General features: G+C 41.4%; 1 protein-coding gene across 7 annotated transcripts in view; it reads right to left on the reverse strand.

Moving 5' to 3' along the window:
* The window catches only part of CLIP1 (CAP-Gly domain containing linker protein 1), a 122,914-nt gene that overhangs the window by 25,728 nt on the left and 77,602 nt on the right, over positions 1 to 19,584 (reverse strand). For 6 of the 7 annotated variants that reach the window (XM_041728370.1, XM_041728369.1, XM_041728366.1 and 3 more), the window contains 8 exons: positions 19,307 to 19,364; positions 18,686 to 18,769; positions 17,712 to 17,868; positions 15,738 to 15,903; positions 15,427 to 15,642; positions 9,616 to 9,732; positions 7,457 to 7,563; positions 1,729 to 1,849 (listed from right to left, as the gene is read on the reverse strand). In XM_041728370.1, the coding sequence (XP_041584304.1) occupies positions 1,729 to 1,849; positions 7,457 to 7,563; positions 9,616 to 9,732; positions 15,427 to 15,642; positions 15,738 to 15,903; positions 17,712 to 17,868; positions 18,686 to 18,769; positions 19,307 to 19,364 (1,026 nt within the window). Of the gene's footprint in view, positions 1 to 1,728; positions 1,850 to 7,456; positions 7,564 to 9,615; positions 9,733 to 10,929; positions 13,198 to 15,426; positions 15,643 to 15,737; positions 15,904 to 17,711; positions 17,869 to 18,685; positions 18,770 to 19,306; positions 19,365 to 19,584 lie in introns of all 7 variants that reach the window. The other variant, XM_041728372.1, reaches the window with a different exon arrangement.

Below are 19,584 nucleotides of genomic sequence, written 5' to 3' on the forward strand. Positions count from 1 at the left end.
CACCCTTTGAAGTCACTGACTTTCAAATTTCTAGTGACAAAACCTTTTCAAAAGGAAGGCAATTCAAATGCCAACATGCAAGAGAAGAGCATGGGAGGGAGGGAGCCCTGCCTTCCCATCCCAGAGGAAGGTTGCCTACCTTCCACTGCTTTCCAGTTCTGAGTGACTGGAAGAAGCAAGAAATATAATCAACAGTCCAGTTAAGGTCACAACATGAGAGGAGAGGATGATCCCTCCGTGTTCCTCCCACGTCTGGAATCTGCTCTACCAGAGATGTTCCATGAAGTCAGGTGAGACACCTCTTAAGAGATCCTTCTCTTTCAAGAACTTACAGACACAGTGAGAGAGCTAAGCAGTGCTCTAGAAGCTCTAGTTTGTGCCAAGAAAAAAAAAAAAAGATCTCATCTGGTCAAAGGGCTCCTATTTTTCACAAACTCCAGGTTCTCACCAAAGGATAAGGCTTTATTTAAGTTAACTTTCCCTGATCCAAATCAGAAGATGGCAAACATTTCGTGACACTAGTCCCTGACTGAGGGTGAGCAAATTACTATCTTTATGTATCTATTTCTTCTCTTACAAGTAGAAATAATGACAGAGTGAGCCATTTCCTAGAATTATTGTAAAGATTAAATGACAGGACAGCTATCATTTATTTGTGCTTGTCACAGTGTAAGAGCCAGTAAATGTGAGCTAATATCACCAAAGCATCATTGCCATCCTGGAGTCTGGAGAGAATTGGCATTTCTTTCATGAGAAATATCATGGAAAGCTAGAATGAAGACTTTAATATTGGAAATCAACTCTCCAAAAAGTGCTTTCATCACAAACTGCACCATGTCATTGGGTTCTCAATATAATTACCTCCAAATGACTCCATCCTGAGAATTAATCTTTGCAAAGTATGCTGGGGTAAAAAAATTCTCTTAAAGTATAAAGCAAGAATTAATGACCACACAGTAAAATTCTCTTAAAAATCTCATTTTAAGATTCTGCTGAGGCCAGATGTGACTGACAATTTACCACTTTGATTCAACTAAGAAAGAATAAAAAGCAGCGTACAGCATTCTTTAAAATCAGTTTTGTTTCACTACTTAATAAACTTATCAGAAATCTTTGTGATTTAAGTATAAAGCAAATGGGTTTGGTTAGCCCATTCCAAGGTGACATACCACATGTCAACACACACAACTGCACAGACATACACAGTTCCATTAGGAAATGCTTTAAAAAAAATTTTTTTTTAAAGAAAAGGAGAGTTCTATTTAAAAACAGCTGCCAACCCCCACACCAAACCCTTATCCTGGGAATTTGATTCCTTCAAGCCAATTCTGATGAAACAAAAAAACAAAGAATCTTAGGAGAAAAGTAATTTTGGAATCCAGGCAATAGTAGGGAGAAGATATTGTTCCTTTCCATTTAAATGCATTGCTATGAGATTGCCTAACAGAGGTCTTATTTTCCACTTCCTTACAAGTTCCCTGTGTTGCTACTGGGATTTTTGGGGTGTTTTTTGTTTTTTAAGAATCTGTCAACTCCTATCCTAAGTCCTACAGCAGCACACTTGAAAGCAAGGAGACATCACACAGGCAACTTGAAATCCCATTCGGAATGAGCCAACCACATGGAGGGGCCTCCGAGCATCCTGCCAACAACAGCAGATGGGAGCGTGGCAGAGCTGGGCACGTCCCCTCACCTCTGCCCACCCTTCCCCACCCCGGACCCACTGACCTTCTGATGACCCGTGACTTCGTCCCTGGTTCTCCCCAGCTCCTCAGCAAGTTTCACGTTCTCTTCTTGCAAAGCCGAAAGCTGCTGGGACTTCTGAGCTGATGCCTGCCTGAGGGTTTCTCTGCAAGGACAGTGAGTGCAGGGTTACCATAGAAACAAGACAGGCAAGGAAACTGTGGGAGACAACCAGCTCCACAGCACTGAGGAAAATATATCTGGGTCACGTGCCCAATGGGATCTATAACAACAGGAGGCCACAGTATCTCTGGACGAAGGGGCTGAATGGCTCTCACCTCTCAGGAGGAGGACTGCCACCCACAATCATTACATGTTTTTTTTAAGCCTGATAAACACTACATCCCACCCTCTCTCCACCCACACTCACCCACTTCTCAACATTCCCCATACAAAGAGCAATGCTACTGTAAAATAAATGACAAGCGAAATGGTCAGTCCTCTCATCTTTAAGGACTATTTCCACTAGAAAATTATGCTAAAACCCAGTATGTTGATAAAGCCAAGGTACTCTGTTCTGACTGCACAGATCCGTAATCTGGCTTTTTTTCTGGCAGAAATAAAAATCTAATGGTCCCATTTGCCAGTATCTGTTAGAGTCAAGTGCTGGTGTGAATTTGAAGATATTTTTAGGATGCCTCTTGAGGTGAAATGCCCAAAGGAAATGAGGCTTTCCAGTTACATAACAGGTGTTTCATTTTGACTGTATTCTTTCCACAATGCTGAGTTGTAATTAAAAGTAGCAAATAAAAAGATAGCCTGCGGACCTATATCATGAACATCAGCATACAGAATGTGAACACTTATTAAACATCTTGACAATTAAAATTATACAAAATATACATCTCAAATTATCATCCTTTACACATGGATATTGAAAATACTTTATCTGATCACTGGATTTTAGTTTTCTGTCAGAGAAGGTTTTGATGCCACTATGAGATTTAAGTCTGTGTTGGCTCAACTCCATTTAGGAAGCTGTCATACATGGCTGAATCCTGAATCAAGTCCTCTGGGTATGAATCCATCTGCTGATGCAGGAACATATCTATTTTTAACTTCAATTGTCTAATGGGTGGCAATGCCTGGCATCTTCAGTTTGAGTTTTAATTCTCCATCCACCTATAATATGCATACTGGGGTAAGATTTAGGGGAAGAAATCTACACAAAAATTCTGCTAGCATGTTAAATTAGGTGTTTTACAGAGACGTCTACTTAGCAAGTGAAGAAAAACAGAGAACTAATCTTTGCTTCCAGTCATTCAAAAGCTAGGAGGGTTGATTTTAATTATGGATACACACACACACACACACACACACACAAACACACATACATACACACTCTACAACTACAGCTCAAGTTCACCTTCTGGCCAAAGTCCATCAATTCTTGACAAATCTGAAGATTTTACTTAGGATGAAATCATCGTAAGTCAAATCTTTTATTCCTAGGTGGTCGCTGTCTTCTTTTTTTTTTTTTTTAATTTTTATTTATTTATGATAGTCACAGAGAGAGAGAGAGAGAGAGAGGCAGAGACACAGGCAGAGGGAGAAGCAGGCTCCATGCACCGGGAGCCTGATGTGGGATTCGATCCCAGGTCTCCAGGATCGCGCCCTGGGCCAAAGGCAGGCGCCAAACCGCTGCGCCACCCAGGGATCCCGGTCGCTGTCTTCCTTAGGAGCTATTTGGTCTCAGCATCTGCGTAGCCGGTCAGAGATATGTTTGTGATCCTGCTCTTGGTCTCTTAAAGATTTTCATCTTTTAATGGTTTATTATTATTATTATTATTATTATTATTATTATTATTATTATGTAAGCTCCATACCATGCGTGGAGCCCAGTGCAGGTTTTGAACTCATGACCTTGAGATCAAGACCTAAGCTGAGATCAAAAGTTGGATGCCTGACTGAGCCACCCAGGCACCCCTTAATGGTTTTTTAAATCCGTGGTTTCTATTAAAGGCCCACACTAAAAAAAATTTAATAAATAAATAAAATAAAATAAAATAAAATAAAGGCCCACACTAAAGAAAATTAAAATAAGGAGTCAAAGAAATTTCAAAATGCCCTAAAGTATTGATCTAAAAAAGCAATATTTGTTCAATGTAAAATCGATAAAATGCTTTCATGAACATTTTCTCAATCAGTCCTCAAACCCCAATGAGGCCAATATTATTTATATTTTAAAGATGAGAAAATTGAAGCTCAGGGAAGTAAGAAATTTTCCCCAAATCATAAAGCCAGTAAGTTGTAGAAGCAAGAGAACTGGAGTTAAAACTGGTGATGGACCTCACTTGTGATTCGAATATAGAAACACCTTTCCATTTTTCTTTAGAGTGTAGCAGGGTACATGCATTTCATAGAGGAGGCTCTCACAGCTCAATTTCCAGAAATACTCTAGGGAATAATTCTGAAAATACCTACAAGTATTTCTAACAATTTTTAAAGCTACCTTTCTTTCTACGTGACAGAAGACTATCTCAGTTTTAAAACTGAGAGGGAGGGGCACCTGGGTGGCTCAGTAATTAAGCATCTGCCGCCTTTGGTTCAGGGCAGGATCCCAGGGTCATGGGATTAAGCCCCACATCAGGTTCCCTGCAGGGAGCCTGCTTCTCCCTCTACCTATACCTCTGCCTCTCTCTGTGTGTCTCTCATGAATAAATAAATAAAATCTTTTAAAAAAAAACACACAAATGGAGAGGCAAATACATATTGTTCACATTGACTTGCAAACACTGTACTTATAAGTCTATTATAAATCTATTAATTGCCATGCTAAATCTATACTAGATTTATTACTGTGCCAGGTGACTAAATACAATAATTAAACTACTTATATCATTTTCCCTAAGATTGAAAATTATATGTCAGAGAGAAAACATTTTATTTCCTCACTCCACCTGATAATAGGAGCTGGCTAACCTAAACCAAGTTTTTCTAAAATCAGTCTAGTAAATAGCATAGAAAGAACACTTAGCTACAAGCTCTGGTTTCCAGCACCAAGGGCAATATTCCGTAGGAGGCAGTTCCAGTTAGAACTCCAGTGTCTAAACTGGTGTCCATTTTCCTCCAGGAATTGAAATCCTGTCAACCTAGGGGAGATACCAGGGAAGTTCTAAAGGACACAGAGTGCCCCATATACATGCTGAACCACAGAGAAACAATCAGCAGCTCATTCTCTAGCTTTGAGTCCTGAGGAATGAAAGAATGGTAAAATGACTGCCCCCCTGCCTTTTTTTTTTTTTTTTTTTTTTGAGAAGCATGATCCCCATTCCCATTATGTAGTATATTTATTTTAGATGGTCCCTGAAATGTGGCCAAGTCTAGGGCAGGGAACAGAGTCACTGGGGGCAGGGGCTTTCAACCTACTCCTCCTACTCCCTCCACCAGCTTCTGAAGCCTGTCCCTGGTGTCTCCTACTGCTCTGCCCTCCTGCTAAAGAACCCTAGCCACGGTGTGCCAGATTACCAACAGAAGGGGTGATTCCCCCAGGCCTGGTAGGCCGGAAAAAAGGTGGAGAAGCAAAAGCAGCACAGGCTGTCTGCCTGATGGTCCTGACTCCTCCTCAGCCAAGCTACTCCCCTCCTCGGTGGTCAGAGATGTGGGGACAATGGCTCCAGGGAGGAGGACAGGCCAAGATTAGAGAGGCAGCGGCATGGGCCACAGTCTTTTGCTCATGATCCTCTGTGTCCATAGCCAGGAGACTAAGCTTTTATTATTCAATGGAATCATTCAAAGAAAAGCACAAAACATTCTCGTAACAGAGGTAAAACCACCCCATACTAATTGGAAGTGGGTGACATGACACAGAGATCTAATGAGGACGGTGAATGCTTAAATACTAGACCAATGCAATGGCCATTACGAGAGACTCCTGAATAATCCTGTAGGAAAGAGTATTATCAAAGTCCCAAGAGCTCTCTTGGCTAGGTCCATGCTGGCCCTGCCCCTCCATTACCTAGTATGGGCCAGAGAGCTCAAAGGTGGGATTATGGCAGTGGGAGGTTGGTTAAGGAATCTTCTCCTGCTCCTCAGATCCTCCCTCACCAGCTGCCTGTGTGACACAAATGAACTAAAGTCAACAGTGCTCCAAACTCTCTAGGTCAGCCTAATTACTTGTGTCACAGGGGAGATTCCCAAACCGGACCTGGGGCTACCCTCTCGGAGCTGATGGTGTCTCTGTTTCCCATCATGTGACCTTTCTCTCTCTCTGTGATGTAGCTTAAGAAGGCCGAGAAATGCAAGCTCTTCCTGATGTCCATGAGCACAACTATAAACTGAGAAATCTGTGTGTGTGAACAGAAGTAGTGGGATCTGTCTAAACATCGTCTAGGGGATCCCTGGGTGGCGCAGCGGTTTAGCGCCTGTCTTTGGCCCAGGGCGCGATCCTGGAGACCCGGGATCGAATCCCACGTCGGGCTCCCGGTGCATGGAGCCTGCTTCTCCCTCTGCCTATGTCTCTGCCCCACCCCCTCTCTGTGTGACTATCATAAATAAATAAAAAATAAAATAAAATAAAATAAAATAAAATAAACATCGTCTAGAAAAGTATCAAGTTATCATTGAAACTAAGACTGAGGTACAGAAGTGCTGAATCATACACTGTACCGCTGAAACTAACATTACACTGTATGTTAACTAACTGGAATTTAAATAAAAATTAAATACAAAAACATGAACTATGACTGAGGAAAGGATTAATCGCTTGCCACCTGAATCACTCAGATGAGATTCTTTCTTGGGGGATTTTAGGAACTCTTAGAAACCAATATGTAGCAGGTTTAGTCCAAGCTTGATCAACAAATTGTATTGAGAAAAGAAAAAAAAAATCGTATTGAGGATGGTGACTTGGAACTGATGCTTCTGTTTGATCAGAACTAGAAGTAAGTAATTTAAGCCCTGGAAGGGCAGGAGCCATATAAATCCATCCTTGTATCCTTCCTAGCATGGAAGACACACTCAAACATTTACCTTATTAACTGGCTTTAAATGTTGAGGTTCACACAGTTGGTATGGTACAGCTCTCTGAAGAGTAAATGAAATCTACACTGAAACTATCATTTAAAATGCCAGATAAACAGCAATAATTATGAGTATCAGACTTGAAAGGCAAGGATTTGGAGGTGGTGCTGACAAAGGAAACATGGCCAGCCTGTCCACCTGAAACTGATGTAGCAGACTGGTGGTTAACCTCCATTACCAAGATTCTTCCAGGGCAGCCCGGGTGGCTCAGCGGTTTAGCGCCACTTCCAGTCCAGGGCCTGATCCCGGAGACCACGGATCAAGTCCCATGTCGGGCTCCCTGCATGGAGCCTACTTCTCCCTCTGCCTGTGTCTCTGCCTCTCTCTCTGTGTCTCTCATGAATAAATAAATAAAAATCTTAAAAAAAAAAAAATGCATGGTGCTTTAGAAAAAAACTCTCATTCCTCTTGTATTTTATTCATCAAGTCATATTCCAATCCCAAACATCTTTACTTGTCAGCCAGCACACATTTGCTTTGATCCTTTAACCCAGCTACCGGTGTGACTTAGCTACCTAACAGGTAAGTGGCTACAGGTAAGTTACATCTCAGGCGTGCTGGGAGCATTTGGGAGGAGAAAGGGGAGAGTTATTTTTTAAGTACTTGTCAAGCTATTTTTTTAAATAACTAGTATCGTTTTCACTTTTGCAATATTAAGTCCCACAGTTTATCTCAAAGGAGATGAACTTACATTTCTTTCCTAAACTCTTCCATTTTTTGGTTCTCTACCGTCAGAAGTTCTTTTGATTTGTTCAGCTCTTCCACGTTCTTCAAGTTGTTTTCCTTAAGTGTATCCAACTTAAAGACCAAGAAAAAAAACTGAATGAAATGATTTCATTTTCCAGGGACATGACTGGATAGACAAATTATTCATGCAAATGGGCACTAAAAAGACGAAATTAGTCACTTGGAAAAAAAAAAAACACAGAAAAAGTCACCAGGTGAGGAGATGACAAACAACCACATCTATTACAAACTGCAAACCTCCCCCTTATATTTAGTCAGACATTTCCTGTACACCCGGCCAAACTGTCAAACTAAATTGGTATGTGGATTACAACAAAAGTTTGCTTTCATTTCATGTACAATTCTCAATATTTACGATTGAACCTACTATTCAAGTATGACCCCTCTTAAAACAGCAAAAAAAGCCCACAAGAAATAAGTTCCAAAGGCATGACATCAGCAAGAATTACTCTTTGTAATAAAAACAAAAATCCCTTTCCTTTCCCACAGATTAGTAATTTTGGATGTATTTGTCAACTTTAGTACCAAATGGACAGAGTTCTGACTATAAGAATTTTTTGAATCAAGTATCTGTAGGTAGGAGAATATTTGGTTATCCATCTTAACTTGGATCTGAAAAGGAGAAAGCCATGCAGTGAGGCAGAAAAGCATTCACATTCGTCCAGCCCTATCACAGGCCCACAGGGAATGCAGCCAGCTCAGGGCCTGGCCCTGGTGGGAAAACTGGACATGTTCCTGGGATGAGTGAGGATACGACCAACTATACAGGCTCTGGGAGGTGACAGGAGTTCTAGGTGAGGAGCCTCTAGCAAGGATAGGGAGCTCGTTTCGAGCCATCATTGCCCAGGGTATGTTTTCTGATGCCACAGTGGCTTCCTGGGACTTGGGTAGTCATCCCCTACAGTCAGAGATACCTTTGCCATATTACATGCCACCAGTCAGGAGTCCTAGACAGTGGCTTGATAGCTTTACCATCATGATATTCCTTTTAATGCCCTCTACAACTAAATAGAGGAATCTGGAATTCCAGATTCACAGAGCAAGAAAAACCAAGTATTGCAATGGGTCCCAAAAAATTATTCATCCAGTCTTGTATTCTGGTTGTGACAAGGACACCAAGGGTTGTGTCTTGAAAACACAATTCTCCCTGATTCTATCCTCAAAAATTAAATATATTCCTAAAATCTTCTCATTTAGCTTCTGCGATTATCTTTTTTTAATGCTTTTTCTTCTTCTCTCAGGACTATCAATTTTGTAAATGTACCTTCTTCTATATCTAGTTTTATTCACCCTATAATTATCTCAAAATGTGCATATCTTTCCAGATCTCCATCTCTGATCTTCCGTAATGAGGTCTAGCCTCTATGAAGCAGCTATTCAATGTGGCTAGCCTTTCCCCTGCTTTGGTTCCTTAATGTCTCACCTGACCATCCCTTTTAAAAGTATCTGAAGTTCTATGGAACTTCACGTATCTACTCTGGTGAATCAATCTGCTTAGAGTTGAGAGGTAACTGCTTCCCAAAGAAGAAAGGGTTGGAGAAGCTGGGAGTGGGGAGCAGGGGAATAAAAAATGGGTCCAGGAATGAGAAATACGCTCCTTTGGAAAGAATCAAAGTGATCTCGATGCCACCAGTCTGAGACCCAGAAGTGGCTGATTGGAGAGGACACAGAAGGGAACCAACCAGGGCTGAATGAGGCCAAGAAAAGGTCTTTGTCAAACTCAGAGCTGAGAAGTGGAATTTAGTGGCTCATGCTGGGAAAGAGTTGAGGAAAAAAAACGTGTGTGATTTAAGATAAAAGATACAAAAAAAAGAGAGTGTCATGAGTACCTCTCTCATCAATTCCATCATTGAAATTACCACAAAGCCACACTATCAGGGTTTTCCCCTCACTTTTTTAAACGTTGATCCCACTAAGTGAATAATGAAGTAATACACTTTATTTAATATTATTGTGCTCCTGGTGTACATTCGACTCCACTAACACAGATCCAACCTGCATGAGGCCATACTTCAAAAAATAAACAATCCCGAGTTAGTGATCAAGCATTCCATGAAGTCGATAAGCTGTCCTTTGTACAAAAAGCCATTTAAATCTGATTACTTCATTCTGTAGTTTTTCATTTGTTTGCTTGGTATCCTCCAAGGAGGCCAGAGTTTCGCTCTTCTCTTTGGTCATCTGTTCCATTATCTGCATGGCGTCTTCTGCCGTTTGAGCAGCCTGAATATAAAAAAGCACCGTGAGAAATGAGGGCAGACCTGAGCAAGCCTGCTGGGGATGCTCAGGCTGTGCTGCTCGGGCAGCCCTCACTGTCTGTGTGGCTAAGGTTAAGGGCCAGTCACCAATCCGATGCCAAGGCAAACAGACAGACGTGAAAGGGGAAGAGAGTTACAGACCCTTTCCATGCCATTCTTCAAACAAGCCAACTGCAATATACCTGTGTATTTTCAGACCCTTCTAAACCTGTCTTCCAAGCTCCAAAGTTATACTGTCACGCCCATCATTCTGACCTATATTTGAGAGAAACATTCAGTGATAATAAACAGCAACATCCTTATGTAGCTGATTTTTCCCTTAATCATATTTATTGCCATATGTTTGAAATACTATTCTTTGCTATTTCAGATTTGGGGCTTTTGAAATCACTTGTCATTTAGGTTGGTAATTTCTCAAGTAAAAATAAAAATTATTTGGGCAATTATTAACATAAGGCTCAAGTGTTTAATGAGAAGCATTAAATGGAAAAGTCTATGAAGGAAGCTGTGGTAATGAATATAAACATGGCTGTGAATAAAAAAGATAATGTGCATATGGACACAAAACCTTAGCTGATAAAATATAAAAATAATTATAAGAAATAAAATTTTGTGTTTATTTCTTGTTTTTCATAAAAAATAAAACATTCTTAGGCACTTGCTTATAATTTCATGTGGTCTAACAAAACTTATGGACATTCTGCCTTACGCCTTCCCCACCACCAGCCATGGAGAGCTCACTGGAGTATTCCAACTCCAAATGGACAGGCACAAGGAAACAGTTAAAAGTCAAACAGAAGATACCATGTTTCACAATGTGCCCATTTTACTCTTGTTCTTAATCCTTTAAGAACCACAGCTGACTTTTTGAAGAAAATGTCTCCTTAAATTAAAACATATATCCTTTTTATTCACAGTTTACAATTCTTTCCAACAGGGAAAGACAACTGCAATTAGAGATTTAGTAAAGAACTGCCCCTTCAGGTGGGAACAAACACAAGAGCTTGAGACACATGAGCAACTGCGAAAGTGTGTTGGGGGGGTGGGGGGTGCATTTCCTCAGGTGGCCACAAAGAAGACAAGACCCCAAGCCCCCGGGGCGCTGGGAAGTTAGTACACAGGGTTAGTAGTCCAGGTCTGGTCCCTGACCCTCCCATTTTACCGTAAATGACTGAAGAGTCTCGAGCTCTCTAATTTTAAGAGTGAGCTTGCTCTTGTCTTTCCTCAAAATACGGTTTTCATTTTGAGATTCTAGGAGGTTGGCTGAGATATGGCTGTTGGTTTTGGCCAATTGGCTAATCTCTTTCTGAAGGATGAAGTAGCTTTCTGCCAGCTTCTCCTTCTCCTTCAGGAGCTCCTCCTTCGTCAGCATCATGTCTCTCTTCTCCGCCAAGAGGTTCTTGTTGTCCTGCACCACCTTGATGCGATCAGCCAGAGTCATCTCATGCTTCAGCCGGAGGTCGTCCAAGATCTTGGTGAGGTAGCTGTGCAGCTCCTGCAGCTCTAACTTGGACTTGGACAAGGTGGTGAAATCACTCTTTAGAGTCTCTATATTGGCAGCAAGCTGGGCCGTTTCTGCACTCAAGAGTTCCTTCTCCTTAATTATCTCTACCACTTTCTGCTCAGACTTGGTCTTCTCTTGGACGAGTGCAAACTTTTCAGACTGCAGTTGCTTCGTACACCCTCTTAATTCTTCCAGCTCCTGCTCTAGGAGCACCAACCTCCCGTGAAGTTTATTGTTTTCATACAGGGAGGACTCGTTTTCCTGTGCTCTGGCTTCTTTTTCCAGGATGAAGGACTGCTGTATTGTGTGGATCTCCTCGTTTAGTCTCTGACACTCTTCTTGCAGGCTCAGCCCGTCCCGTAGCAAGATGCTCTTTTCCGAACAGCAAGTCTGAAGTTCAGCATTCAGACTCTCCTTTGCCTGCAGGATGCTCGTGTGCTCTTTTTCTAGACTCTTCTTAGCATTCTGAGCCTCTTTCAACATCAGAGAGAGATCACACTTGGTGGCCGCCAGCTCCTGGTTTTCCCTTTTCCTCTCCTGAAGCTCCTTCTTCAGAGTGTCGAGATTACCGAGGAGTTTCATCTTCTCGTGCACGATGATTCTTCTGTTGGCAGACTCCTGATCATATTTCCGTTTGAGGTCTCCCATGGTTTTCATGGAATTCTCTCTTTCTGCAAGCAAATCTCCATTTTGCATTTCCAAGACAGACTTTTCCTTCAAGAGACTGTCATGCTGCTTTTTGAGTTTTGCAATTTTCTGACATACCACCTCTTTCTCAGAAATCAGGTAAGTGATCTTCTCGTTCAGGCTCACTTCGATTTGGGTGGCCTCTTCTGAGCATTTCTTCAGCTTTTCAGTGACGAGTCTGTTTTCACTTAGAAGTTCTTCTTTTTCAGCCAAGAGTCTTCTCTCGGATGAAGCCAAGGTTTCTTTTTCATGCAGAAGCTGGATGCACTCCGAGTCTGTGATCTCCCGACTGGTCTTGATTTCTTCCAGGAGCTTGCTGAGGCTGGTATTTGTAGCCTGAAGCTGCCTCATCTCCAGCTCATCCTTTCTCAGAGCCCGCTGGGCATTGTCCAGCTGTGTGCGGAGCCCACTGGCTTCCGTGCTGAGCCGCTGCTTGATCTGGATGGCGGCCTCCAAGCTGGCACTCAGCTTTTCTCGATCTTGAAGAAGCATGTCCTTCTCAAACTGCAGATCTTTGCTGCTTTGGAGAAGATTTTCTCTTTCCACTTTCAAGGCTATGCACATGTTATCAAGACCTGACTGCTTCTCCAAAGCTGACTTTTTCTCAGTCATGAGATCTTCAATCTCCTGCACCAAGGTTTTCTGATCTTTGACTAGTTCCTCATAAGAGCTCTGGAGCTTCTGAATAATTTCATCTTTATCTTTAGCCAAGGCAAGATTTTCAGTAATGAGCTTCTTGATATGATCCTCCAGGTGATCTTTTTCTTCCTGAACCTTCTTAAACTCAGCAATCAAAGTATCTTTGCTGAGGTGGAGCTCTTCTATGAGTGCCTGCAAGCTTGCTATGGAAACCTGCAAAGAATCATTTTCCTTACTGATCTTCAAAAGTTCTGACTGTGCAATATTGACTTCTCGTAGTAATTGCTCTCTCTCAACCACCAAAGCTTCTTTATGGAGCTGTTCCTGCTGATGAAGCTTTTCAGCATCTTGCTTTTCTTCTAAGGCTTTCTCTTTTTCTAAATGAAGAGTTTCATTTACCAACCACAGTTTCTGTTGATCTTCCTGAAGTAAAGTTATTTTGGCTTCCACCTCTACCAGCTTTGATAAAAGTGAACCTTTTTCTAACTTTAAAGCATTCCCCTCCTGTGCAAGAAGCTGCTTCTCTGATTTCAGACCCCTCAGCTCTTCTGACATTAGTTCAATTTCTTTTTTGGCTGATGTTAACAAATAAGTTAGCGACTACAGAAACAAAAGATGGAAAGAATGGAAACAAAATGAAGTCAAGCAGACAAATGCGAGCCCAAATAACTTAATGTAACCTAAATCATAAAAGTTTGAAATTTTTTAAACAGTAACTGTCATAGAAACTATCTAGATAACAAGAGGGGAAACCTAGATAAAAAGAGCCCACAAAAGGTTAATACAAAGCAGGTTTAGTGTTGCCAAGTGCTAGTCTACCCACTGGTCTATCTTTGCAACACTTTTGAAATCATCCCTGAGTGGCACCTCTGAGGTAAAAACAGTCTTTTGACTTTGATATCAGGGGATGAGATTCTATCCTGCCCTTCCAACTTCCCAATTATTTCTATTGTTGGAAGAATTCAGAGAAGAATTTTAAAAAATACAATCCAGAGAACTACAAAAAGTGAGTATGTTTTAATCAAAAAAGGGAGGGAAAAGGTGAGGGAAAATAAACTATTGCTTTTCAAACTAACTACAAGACCTTAACTTTCTAAAGGACAATCACTGGCCTAACTTGATCCCAATATTACATATAACTTATTAAAAGTACAGACCAATTTGCTAAGCTTTGGTGACTAAAATAAATGGGTTTAAAAAATACCTATATATATATACACTGGTTTACAAAATGACTTGACCACATTATCTATACTAGTGCTTTCCAGAACCTCCTGCAGTGGTATGAGTTTCTTTATCTGAATAAATATGGTAGTCTCTGATTATGTGTGTGGCTTGTGAGCACGTGAAGTCTAGTGAGTATAACTGAGAAGTTAAATTTGTAATTTATTAAAATTTAACAAGTTCAAACTCAAATTGATGTGGCCAATGGCTAGTAACTTGGACAGCACAGCTACAGATCACCAGCTCTTAAATGAGGAAATGCAGCAATTTTGTAGGTTCCATGAACCTCCTAATACCTTATATAAAAACTTGCTGAGCATATAAATTTTCCCAGAGGAAAACATCTTAAGTTTCATCAGATTAAAATCTGTGGGCCACTGTTGTTGACAAACACTGAAATCCATAGAAATCAGGTATTGAGACAACTTTGGAAGAGGAACAATCCTAACCAAATGACCCTTGTAAAAATTTTTTTAAAACTTAAAACATCAGTAAGCAAAATTCATGAGCCTTTACACAAACTACTGGAATGCTGTGGTTTGGTCAAACTGCAACATTTATAAGGAAAACACTAAAAAAGTGGAGTCTATCCAGATAAAGGGAACCACAAAGACAAAAGGTCTGGAAATAATACCTAGTGTTAAATGGCTCATAAAGCTGGAGATGTTCTATAGGGAAAGACAAAGCCTTGAGGGCGGCATGGAGAGGAGAGAGAGTGCAGTATATATATACATAGCATGTGTTATGTCATGGTCCAATTTAATTAACAAGTTTTAGGTGGGATTTGTTTCAAGTCTTATGTATGCTCTTTTACATTTCCTTTTCACCAAACTCCTAGACAAACATTAAAAATAATAAAAGACAAGTATTTACTTTTCTTTGAGCAAGTTCAATGGTGGCAGGAAAAAGTTAAACACTGGCAGGACAGTTGAACTTCATTATCTTACCAGAGTAAAAAAATATACTGGGTTGCAGATATGATCCTGATGCCATAAAATGAAATTTAATGTATTACATTCTATTCTATTTAATAACAGGATGTTTCCTCACAGCCCCTGTCTCCAGCTTCCCTGCCGGGAGCTCAGAGTGCTTTCCAGGGACATATAAAAGCCCTACAAAAGCCCTCTCTAGAGCCCTCGCTTCTAACATGCCCTATAGGAGCCCTGCTTCTCCAGCACTCACTTGCTTTGCTTGGCCTCTGCCTGTTGTTTTGCTGAAAGATGTCTCTCCTAACCTCAGGGAAGGTGGTGGCAAGATGGCCAAGATTAGAGGCCACAAGAGGGCCTCCTGCAAGCCAGCAGACAGAGCTCAGGCTACATGAGCCTGTGTGACAGCTGGGAAGCAAGCAGCACAGGGGTGAGGGGATGATGGCTACACAGTACACTCAGAGGAAACACCTGTATGGCAGCCATCACCACCCTGGAGAAGGAACAGCAGCTGGCAGAAAGAGCTGGAAGCCAGGAAAATGTAATTCGCCATCCTGCCATGCACTTAGAGGTTAGCACCTGTAAAGGCCACTGTTACCCATCCCATCTGCTGCTGCTTTATAAGCCCCACTGCAGCCCTGATGCCATGTGGCACCGTGATCCTCTCCTAAGAACATACTTTGGCTTTGTCGGCTTGCTTTTTCAGTTCCACCATCTCCTGCAGCAAGTCACTGTTCTTCTCCTGTGCAGCCTTCAGCTTCTCCTCTGTGTCCGACAGCATCTTATGCAGGTTCTGCAGGACTGCTTCGTGCTTTGCCTTCATGTCACAACTGGCTTCCTCGAACCTGGTTTTCAGATCCTGGCACTGGTTGTGGCTCATTTCCACCTTTTTTTCCTACAGAGATCCCAAGCAAAGCAGTAAGTCATCTAGCCATATGTGCCCCACCCTCACCTTCCTTGCCAGCACACAGTCTCATTTACTCTCCTCACCAGGTCCAACAATTTCCTCAGAAGCTCTTTCTTTTCTTCCTCATGCTTTTTAGCTGCTTCCTGCTGGCTCTGTTCCGCTTGGAGAGTTACTTCCCCAATACTCTTCTGCAGAAAGTTTGCATTTTCATTCGCCTTCGTCAGTTTCAGCTGTAATTCTTCTACATTTCTAGAATAAGGTTCAACACAAGGTGTCAGAGTTTTCAAAAGAATGCTTTAAATTCCAGAGTTACACTTGGAAAGATACTATTAATAATTGTATTAACGATTAGAAGTTAGGAGTAATTGGGCAGCCCGGGGGGCTCAACGGTTTAGCGCCGCCTTCAGCCCAGGGCCTGATTCTGGAGACCTGGGATCAAGTCCCACATCAGGCTCCCTGCATGGAGCCTGCTTCTGCCTCTGCCTTGTGTCTCAGCCTGTGTGTGTGTGTGTGTGTGTGTGTGTGTGCGTGTGTCTGTCTCATGAATAAATAAAATCTTAAAAAAAAAAAAGTTAGGAGTAATTAATAACATCTGAAATAAAAAAAAATGACCTGGCTTGCCCTGAAGACTAATTTGAACAATTGAGACAGTTATAAATACATTATTTAGAATGACAATTACTATAATTGTGAAGGTTTATTACTTTATGTCAATAGATCAGTAAGGAAAAATTAGCGAAAAGTAACTTTAGATGAGGAAATGAATTATTTAGTAAGTTTCAAAAATTTTAGCAGACTAGATTATCATAAACTCATTCTAATGCCACCTGAGAACAGAAGATACAAAAATGACAAGTGCTAATTTGAAGATCTAGCTTCGAGACACCCATGTGGTTCAACAAGATGTACAGAAGACATGGGACACAAATCCAGAGAATGGGCTAGAAGAGGACTCCGAGAGTAGAGGAGGGAAACTGGGATGGTCCCTCTGAGTCACACATCTGCCCAACACCCGCAGAGCTGGAGTTCTCCGCCCACAGGCACCATGCCACAACCACCTGTGCAGCTCCACCCACCTCACAGCAAGTCTGACCACAGGTGGTCAACCAAAGCCCTCTCACCAACCCCTTGCCCCCTGACACTGAACTGTAGGGGCGCATGGGTGTAGACCTAGCTGCCAACTAGTCACACTTTCAGAATCATGGGTCTCAGAGCCCTAAAGTGTCCTCTAAAACTTCTTCCCTTACAAAATAAAACATTTGATTTTTATCCAGCAGCTATTCAAAGAAAAAAAGGATCAGAGCAACAATTGCCTCAGAATAAAGAAAGGAAGAGAGGTGAGGGCAATGGAAGCTATAGTGGTGAAGGGCTGCAAGGGCTCTGGGACCAGCCTGCCCAAGTCTGAAACCACAGGCAAGTTACTTCACCTCATGAAGCCTCAATGCCTTTCTCTTCAAGATGGGAACAAGAATACACTCACCTCCCAGGATTACTATGAGAAATCAGAAAACACACTCTACTATAGCTGTCAGCATAGTGCAAGGCACACACCTAGTTAGCTTGTATTACAGTTACCCTTCATTACATTGAAACAAGTTAAACACTGTTAGCTGCCTGTGAAAGATATTCCAGCCCCTGGTAAACTACTACCTTTTCTTTACAAATCATCAAGTCTACAATACTGTATTACTCAGAAGGCTCTGTAGCTGATTTAAGGGTACACTCACATACTAAGATAAAGGAAGAGCGACAGGAAACTTTAAAACAGAAGAATCATGAAATTTTGACTCCCCTCCCTCCTAGACTGCACTTCAGAGGTGAATCTAAATCAGGAGCCCTTAAAACCATTCATACGTACCTTTTTTTTATTTTTTAAAGATTTTATTTATTTATTCATGAGAGACACACAGAGAGAGAGAGGAAGAGACACAGGCAGAGGGAGAAGCAGGCTCCATGCAGGGAGCCCGACGTGAGACTCAATCTCGGGTCTCTAAGATCACACCCTGGACCGACAGCGGCGCTAAACCACTGAGCCACCCAGGCTGCCCCATACGTACCTTTCTTTCAGACGTAACTCATCATTCATTTTTGTCAGCTGAGAAGAATTATCTCCGGACATCTTCATGATTTCTGCAATGTCATTTTCTAACTTTTCCTTTGCCTTTATCAACTGTTCTTCTCTTTCATCTCTCTCTCTAAATTTTGCCTCCATATCTGAATATACATAGGAAAAAAACAGCACTGTAGTGTTATAGTCAACAAAAATTTACTGCCTGTGTCCTGTATTCCAAGTTTTGCTCTGGGGATATTTGTACATAGCAATCTCTGCTCTCATAAAAATCATATCCTAGCCAAGAAGACAGACAATAAACTAGATTTTTAAAAACCCCACAAATAGCATAAAAAGTGTTAATTCCTAAAAAAGAAAAAAAATACAAGCAGAGAAAGGAACTAAGAAGGAGTTGGGGAGGCTAAAATAAAATCTCAAGCAGGGCCTCTCTGAATTGTGACATTTAAATAAAGACCTGAAGGAACTGAGGGAAAGCAAGTGCAAAGGGTAGTAAAAGAGGCAATCAGGGAGGTAACAGGGCTTGACAGTGGGACTGCAGTTTTTTACTGGGGGAGATGGGAGCCACTGGGTGATCTCGAGCAGAAAAGTGACATGACTTAGCAAAAGGACCGCTTTGGCTGCTGTGCTACAAATGGACTGAAGGGGACAAAGGCAAAAGCAGGCTGAGTAGGTAGGTGCCCAGCCATTGTAGCAGCTCAAGTGAAAGATGATGTTGGCTTGAATGAAGGAGAGTGGGGAGAGTGAGAGGAGTGGTGATGTGTGGTGGATTCTGACTTGTTTGAAAACACAGCAGAGAGGATTTGCAAATGTTACTGACATCAAGAAAGTATTTTATCCTATTATACCACATTAATGAATGAAGAAGTGAGCCCTGAATAGATGTTACTGTAATTTACTACAGTTATCTCAAATCCTAGGAAACCTACTGTACTCAGTGTTTAGGAAACAGAGACATCTTACCTGTTAAATTTTCTCTCAACTTCTCCAATTCAGTAGACAGTGCATTAAACTGTTCCTCCTTTTGGTGTAACTTATTTACAGTTTCTATTGAGGATAAAGTTAAAAGTTTAATATATTTCATACTTACTATGACATCTAGAGGTTGGCAGTCTTACAACCAAATCAAATCACATCCTTGGGATTTGATAGGACAGAAATACTAAAAAAGTCCCATTACACATCGAATCACTGTGTAATGGATCTAGAGAAGCAAGCATGCATCTTTTTTTGCCTTCTCATGTCTGTGGATTAGGCAAGCACCAGGTATCCCTTTCCAGGCCTCTCTTTCCTCTTTCTAGCTAAAACTCAATAAAGTAATCAAGGACTAAAGATTCAGTAAAGGAATATTTTTCCCAAAGTATACTTAATTTTAAGATGGAACAAGCTTTTAGTCATACGAAGAAAGAATTTAATGGGAGTTTGAGGCTTCAGGAAGCCAGTGCAATCTGGCATGACCACGTGCTGCAGAAGCTTCCAGAAGAGTGGCAGCAGACTATAAGAGCATCTATTCCCTGTACTCCAGAGGCCAGCTCCAATCTGAGAATGTGACATTCTCTACAGCCATACTTTAGTAAAACATACCTTGCATGCTTCTCTGAACAGAGACTGCCTCCTCCAAAGCATCAGCAAACTTTTCTTTCTAAAATTAAGAATTGGATATTCAGAATAGAAAGACTTCAAACTATAGAAATAAGTTTCAGTTAGTTATAACTACAACACTATCTACTTTTTGTGACTGATTTTGTTTCATCAAAACTTAAGACATGTAGACACCAAGTACTACCATATGCATACTGTGCACGTACATGACACAGGTGAACGAGATTTACATCTACATCTGTACATGTGTGTGAATGTGT

The sequence above is a fragment of the Vulpes lagopus genome, chromosome 14, assembly GCF_018345385.1.
Source record: "Vulpes lagopus strain Blue_001 chromosome 14, ASM1834538v1, whole genome shotgun sequence".
Lineage (NCBI taxonomy): Eukaryota > Metazoa > Chordata > Mammalia > Carnivora > Canidae > Vulpes > Vulpes lagopus.